The sequence below is a fragment of the Sinocyclocheilus rhinocerous genome, unplaced genomic scaffold, assembly GCF_001515625.1.
Source record: "Sinocyclocheilus rhinocerous isolate Xijiao unplaced genomic scaffold, SAMN03320098_v1.1 scaffold2647, whole genome shotgun sequence".
NCBI lineage: Eukaryota > Metazoa > Chordata > Actinopteri > Cypriniformes > Cyprinidae > Sinocyclocheilus > Sinocyclocheilus rhinocerous.
In genome coordinates, this window is record NW_015639108.1 from 769,923 (window position 1) to 777,040 (window position 7,118).

The 7,118-nt window shown below is 39.4% G+C and overlaps 1 protein-coding gene across 1 annotated transcript in view; it reads right to left on the reverse strand.

Annotated features, from left to right (window-relative positions):
• Positions 1–544: 544 nt before the first annotated feature.
• LOC107751024 (dnaJ homolog subfamily C member 16-like) overlaps positions 545–7,118 on the reverse strand; it is an 11,087-nt gene continuing 4,513 nt past the window's right edge. Inside the window, exons 4-12 of the mRNA XM_016566595.1 lie at positions 6,291–6,475; positions 5,532–5,636; positions 5,293–5,451; positions 4,194–4,324; positions 3,923–4,100; positions 3,647–3,829; positions 3,439–3,515; positions 2,184–2,264; positions 545–1,374 (exon numbers count right to left, since the gene is read on the reverse strand). Of these exons, the coding sequence (XP_016422081.1) occupies positions 846–1,374; positions 2,184–2,264; positions 3,439–3,515; positions 3,647–3,829; positions 3,923–4,100; positions 4,194–4,324; positions 5,293–5,451; positions 5,532–5,636; positions 6,291–6,475 (1,628 nt within the window). The 3' untranslated portion in view covers positions 545–845. The remainder of the gene's footprint in view (positions 1,375–2,183; positions 2,265–3,438; positions 3,516–3,646; positions 3,830–3,922; positions 4,101–4,193; positions 4,325–5,292; positions 5,452–5,531; positions 5,637–6,290; positions 6,476–7,118) is intronic.

The following is a 7,118-nucleotide window of genomic DNA, read 5'->3' on the forward strand; positions in this document are numbered from 1 at the left end:
CCCCACTGTGACACGAGTCCCCATGAGTCTGTGTGTATTCAGGTGTGTATTTAAGTCCCCACCAGGATATATATACCTGTACACACATACACACATACACACACACACACTTTTCTTATTCCTATTATCCACATAGTGACTCTGACTGGAAAAAAAGGCAGAATGGCAATCTTAATACGAGCTGCTTCTGAAACCTGGGCCGTTTCTTGAATTCACAGCACCCTGGATGAAATTATAAGGACGGGCCGTAGCCGCCACATACCCAGCAGCGTAAAGACACATTTAGCCCTGTTGGAAGCTGCAGAGTGGCTTTATCTGGGTATTGGCATCCATACAGTAATGAAACAACCATACTAACAAAAAGACAGTGTACGTTACAGATGGAAAGGATTTTTGTCCCTAAAGCAGCCGACGAGCACATGGTGCTCTAAATAAAGAAACTCTACTCATCACCAGTGCGCTTTACAGAATAAATTAATATCTTTTAAAGTAACCAAGTAATTTGGATCACAAAGTACCCAGCAGCGTAAAGACACATTTAGCCCTGTTGGAAGCTGCAGAGTGGCTTATCTGGGTATTGGCATCCATACAGTAATGAAACAACCATACTAACAAAAAGACAGTGTACGTTACAGATGGAAAGGAGTTTTGTCCCTAAAGCAGCCGACGAGCACATGGTGCTCTAAATAAAGAAACCCTCTACTCATCACCAGTGCGTTTTACAGAATAAATTAATATCTTTTAAAGTAACCAAGTAATTTGGATCACAAAGATGTTGAGAATTCAACACCTTTCACGTCACTACAGCACACCTCCTGCAATGGGCCTGAGGTCAAACGCGAGTCTTATTTCTGCGGCGTTATGGTGTCCAGACCGGGCCAGGCCGGAACATAGTGCCGTGGTAGAGTTCCCTCCATAAGCCTCTCCATCCACAGACCCAGTCGGTCCAGTTTGTGGTGGATCTCCAGAGTGGTGGCCTTCTGTCGGGAACTTGACCGGGACCTCGAGGCTTTGCTTGGACCGGCCGTCGCCGCATCCTCGTCGGACCACCTACTACATTCAGTTTCCTCCCCTGTGAAGACGGGTCTGAATAAGCAGAAATACTTCTTGTGGCCGTTGAGTGCCAGGACGTGGCCAGTGTAGTCTGATTTGTTGGAGGTGGAGTCCTCCTCTTCTTCCTCTTTGTCCAAGCAGTCTGACGGCCTGGCGTCGGGAGCCGACTCCATGAGGGAATCCATCCATTGGCTGTGCTTGTCCACATTTAAAAAGGAGTAGTGAAGAGTCTGAGACCTGCGGGAGGAAGTAAGGATGGTTTCCTTTGGATTTGTTTGTTGCAAGATATAAGTTGAAAGCAAAGGGTGTTCAATACAGCTTCTGGAGATCTACTTTCTTTCAGTGTTTAATTCCAAGTAATGTAATGCTACTTGGAAATAGGAACAAATGGACATTCGACTTCATATATAATTGACGTTCCAGTGTTTTTTTTCCCCATGTGGAGGTGAGAGAATTCCAGTTTGAGTTGTCTGGAAAGCATCATGACTGGAAATCAGAATTCTGCAACTTCTAACTTGTAAATGACCTCTTGAATGCTACTCAAGTTCAGACATCTGACCCCTAAAGTGAGAAGCGTCATTTAACATTCTTTTCAAATAATGTTCCATTGGTTGTTCCAAGTGGAAGTGGAAGAATTCTGGGTTGAGTTGGTCGGAATGCAGCATGACTAGAACCTATTTATGTTGGAAGTGGGAAGTTTCAATTGAAAAAAAAATGTAGATTTTGTCTGGAATGCATAAATACATAACTAGGGTTTATGGTTGAGGTCTGCAATCAATATTGTGAAATCTGTTTTGAACAGTTTTGAATTGCTGAGTGCAGGAGGGAAGATATCGATGTGTGCCAAAAAAGAACTGACTAGCTGGATTCCTGCAAAATATAAGTATCTAAAAATAAAATATGAAGTTACTCAAATTTATTTTAGGTTTTTAAGGTACAGAATGTTGTTTGTCTATTCAGCAACAAATATAAACCATAAGTAACATACCTTTTAATTGTGCACATGTTGACCAATTAGAAGTTTGGAATAATGGGTCCCATGTGCTTTTTTGAAATCCAAATGATTTCAAATGAACCCATGCTGCATTTCCTGATCTGTACACACACACACACACACACCTCTGTCCTACCTGAAGGCCTGAATGATTACAGTCCCAAACAGGATGAAAAGAGCTGAGAAGATCAGAGACAGTATGGGCATCATCTCACGCCTGGGGGGGGGAAGCAGAACATGACAAGTTTCTCATTTATAAAAAAAATGTAGAGCTGCTAATTGGTAAATTCAATAAAAAAAGAATGCTGAAAATAGTCATCAACTAATATCATTATCATTTAGTCTGTTATTATTTGTTGTCATTAGCATTTAAAAACATTTTTGCACATAATGTACAGCTTTTACACTGTTTTCAGTCTATCTTATCGTCTTTATAGTCTATTGCAGATATTTTAACATTATACTATGGAGCTGTTGAATGCTTGAATCTGATTGGCTGACGAACGTTCTAAGATGTGCAATTATTTTCAGGGAAACGCGGCTAAAGTAGTTCCAGGCAGGTCTTGACCGCATGTCCATATCACTTCGCCAAATGATTTCAGACATTTCAAAAGTCCTTACAGCTTAAAACAGGGACACTGTCCAAGCAAACAAATATAGTAAACAATTGGATTAAAACAACAAATTATTTCCATGTTTTCTCCACAAAATTACGTTTTATTATGTACGGAAAGCACATACTTTCTTTCTCCCACTCAAACGCACACACATCATTAGAGTAAAGACACACGTGCACAGAAACGTGTTGTTAGCGCTACTCTGACAATTTTATCAGTAAACTACATGACATTTCTCACTACAACATCTGAACAATGTCTTCAGGTGTGGTTACTGTAGTATAAGTGGAATTATACACTCCGGTCCGTTGAATTACTAGAAAATAATGCAAACCCGAGGAGTAATGGCCACTGGAGAGGAATTGCGAATGGTAGTGAAGCAACACAAATCACACTATAGGCCAGGTGGCAGTAACAAAATGACGGATGTAGTACATCTAGGGATGTAACGGTATGAAAATTTCTTATCACGATTATAGTGGTACGTCCGAATTTCATTCATACTGAATGTCCTGAAAGTCAAGTGATGCTTATGTTGCTTTAATTTCTGATTGATCACAACAGACCACAGATGTCCTGTTTCCAGCTGGCTACAGTCAGGTAAACAACACGTAGCAATGTTCATTTCTCAAATCTGTGGAAAAACGTGGCTGGTTTGCAACAGGATCCAGTTCTCCTGGTCGAGCACTGGCCAAGATTGTGCTCTGGCTCCAGAACGCAAACCATTGAAACTGCATGCAGACAGGACCATGAATACTTTTTGATTGCACTCACCAATTAGAGTAGAGAAGATCAAAGTAAAACTGAGCGAGGTAATCATATGCAGTGTTGATCCACTGAATCAGAAACATCTGTAATTAAAAAAAAATAATTATTACTGTTAATTATCTCTCTCATTGCCACTTCTAAAGATTAGAAATGTATTAAAATCACAAAGTCCTAAAGACAATCATAGCCCTTCATTTCCCTCCACATGACTTACAGATGCAAACTCATTGTTGAGTTCAGGCAGCATGGCATCGTGGGTAAGGTAGGAGGGGTCTCTTTGCAGAAGCTCAAGCTGCTCAAGGAGGCGGTGCTTATCATCATCACTCCCATTCCATCCCCCCGTCACTGTCCGATACAACACCCTTCCTGTAGCGCTGCGTCTCTCCAGGAGAATCACCTGAAGTTATTTGCACACAAGGTATAAATTCATATGGCATCAAACAAGGTAACTAAATGTGTGTGTGTGTGATAGCACATGAATGTCTCTGACCTGTGGAGGGGTTGTGTCTTCCTTTTTGAGCAGAGTGTCACAGAGAGGCTGCTGTTGTCTCTGATAAACATAAGCAAACCTGAGAACTTCTTTAGTGTTGGAGGAAGCGAAGTCAAAGAACGCCTCATTCACTGACACAAACTGCTCCCCTTCACCGGTAACGAGAAGAACACAGTACCTGTCAATCAGAAAGACAGTGAGATGATGAAGTTTGCTCAGAGACGCAAGTCCACCAACATCTAATGCTACAGTTAGAGGTGAGATTTCGTACTTCCTGCGACGGTGGAACTGTTTAACTGGACAGAGCTCATCGAAGAGCTTCTGATTTACCAGCCGCGGCACCAGCAGAAAACGATTATTGGACACAAACTCGTCAATTATCTGTTTTTTCATTCCTCTTGCCTAGGGAAGAAAACAAAACAGGATTAGGGTTGTGACGGTGAGGAAATTTTTACAGTGGTTAATTAACGTGTGACAACACTGGTAATACCGGTATCACCGAGGGGTGGGGTTCGTTGGGGTTTTCCCTCTTTCCTTCGCTTTTAAATAGCTTGTAAATGCCCGTGCGCATTTTACTTTCACTTTCGAATTAGCCACAATTCAGCGTCAATTGCTTGAATGGACAACAACAAAACGGTACAACGACAAACTCACTTTTATTAAACATAGAACTTTAGTTAACAAACCGAATAAAAATACACCATGCTATTGGGCTAATATAAAATAAATAACTTACACAAAGTTAAAATATACAAAAAAAAAAAAAAGAAGAAAATCAGCAAACACTGTGGAACCAAATAAATAAGAAATATAGAACGTTTATAAGCAAAACTAATAAGAAAGCTTAAAGGCACGGCATACACCTTGATGTAAAATAAAACAAAAATAAACTACACAAAGTTTAAATAAAGTAAAAATCAGCAAACACTGTGGAACCAAATAAATAAGAAACGAATGTTAAAAAATAAAAACAACTTACAAAATCACCTTAGATAAACGGCAAACGCCAACAGGCTTTTCAAAATCCAAAATACTGCCAAACAGCTAGGCGCTTTTGCATTTCGCTTCGAAACTAAATCTTTCGCCATAATCTTGTCTGTCTCACCTCGACTCACTCTCCTCACGTGACAAATGAAATCTGACTCCTGCTGCTGATCTGAGATGCGACTGTCGTTCGGCATGCTGCATTGTTTAGTTTTTAAGAACTAAATGATTTTTATTACTATAAAAAAAATCAAAAAGACGGTGGGGGGCATCTATCTATCGCAGCAAGCCTAAACAGGATTCGTCTAGCAAAAACAAAATAGCCGGTGTATAGTTTTTGAGAAAAACTGCAATTGGATGTTAGCTAATGGGGAGCTGGGCCTCACCTGTATAACATCAGCCGGTTTGTCTGTGTTCTCTTTGAAGAGGAGCATGGTGGGAGCGTATGTGTTGATGTTGAACCTCTGCACGACTTTGGAGGTCTCAGTCAGGCCCATGTCCACATAGCCAAACCTCACATAGTCTTTATAGGCAAACGCGGTAAGCTGCGAACAAGAGAATATAACAACGTCACAGATCACAGATCTTAATAACTGTTTGAACAGTTAATATAATAAACACTCACCTTATACAAAAGAGGAATATTAGATGCTACATCAAACATTAGCACTCTTGGCTTATTCTCTTCATGCCAACTGTTTAAAAACTCAAAGTAGCTGTTATCCGTCACCTAAAAGAAAAAAAAACAGAAAAAGAATGGGGAAAGGGGAGCGAGAAAAGGGAATGGAAAGGGGAAAACCAAAAAGGTGCATAAATGTAAAATGAAAGGAAAAGGGAAAATAGTAAGGGACAGGGAGAAGGAAAGAAGAGAAGAAGAAAAGGTAGAAGATAGAAGGAAAAGGGGAAGTGGAGAGGACAAGTGGAGAACGTAAAAAGGAAAGAGAATGGAAAGGGAACAGGAAAAGAATCGGGAAAGACAGTTAAAATGAAACGGAAACGAGTAAGGAAACGGGAGAGAGAGTGAAAATGAAAGGGACAAAGGGAAGGGAGGAAAAGAAGAGAAAGGGGACAAAAAGAAGGTGGAGGAAGGGAGGAAAAGGAAAAGGGGAAGGAAAGAGGAAAAGAAGAGAGGGAAAGGAAATGGAAAAGAAAAGTGAAAAGCAATGGAAAGGGATAAGGAAAAAAAGTGAAAAAAAAAAGCAAATAAAACTTCAATTATTACCTCTTTTAGTTGCATTATTATGAATGTTTAATTGAAAGTCACATTTGCAGCAACAAGAGCCAATGCTTGAATTAAGTTGAATCTTACAACCTGAATAATTAAGAATGCACCTCAAATGGCTGGCACAGTATTTCCATCCTGGAGAACAACATTCAATCCTACCTTCTCAACCAGCTTCTGGGGCAGAAGGCTTTCCACAAACTGTCTCAAGTGTTCCCTGACCACAGCGTAGTGGAAGAAAGTGACTTTGCCATTAATTAAACCAAGTATGGAAGGTGTGCGGTGGGCACCAAGATGATTAGCCAGCTGTCTCTCATATCCAATGTCCACCACACCAATACCAACCCCTAAAAACCAAACCAATATGATATATTCGGAGTATTTGATATCCTTTAATTAAAAATATTGCCATCTTCTATGGACTATAAGACTCTTTTACCCAATATTTGTGTGCTGTGACTAGAGCTGGGCGATATAGCTAAAAAAATTATCAACGATATAATGTTTCATATCGTTCGGTATCGATAATTATTTACATTTTTTATAACCTTTTTTTAAAACAAAGAGCAATAGAATTTTTTTTTTAAATTTAACCACTGTATTTTTAAATTAACCCAATTTATTGAGACAGATTTTTTGTTTTAACAGTCAAATACACAATAAAAATTAAACAAATATCTAATTTCTAATATTTTATATGCAGATTAAATAGCTTAAACTTTTGGCTTGTCTCCCGAGGCCACAGGAGGGCGCAATAAGCAAAATAATGCAGCACATAATGTCAACGCATGGAAATAACTGTCTATAAAAACACGTGCATTCCGTCTAAATTAACTCATATAAATGAAAAATAATTTCGTAAATTGCATAAACAATTATGAACAAAACAGTATCATGTATTTATGCATTGCTTAATACAAAGAGCCGAATCGCCCATCACGCAGATTGAATTTAAAAACATAAAGAGACGCAGTGAAAAGGAATAAACCT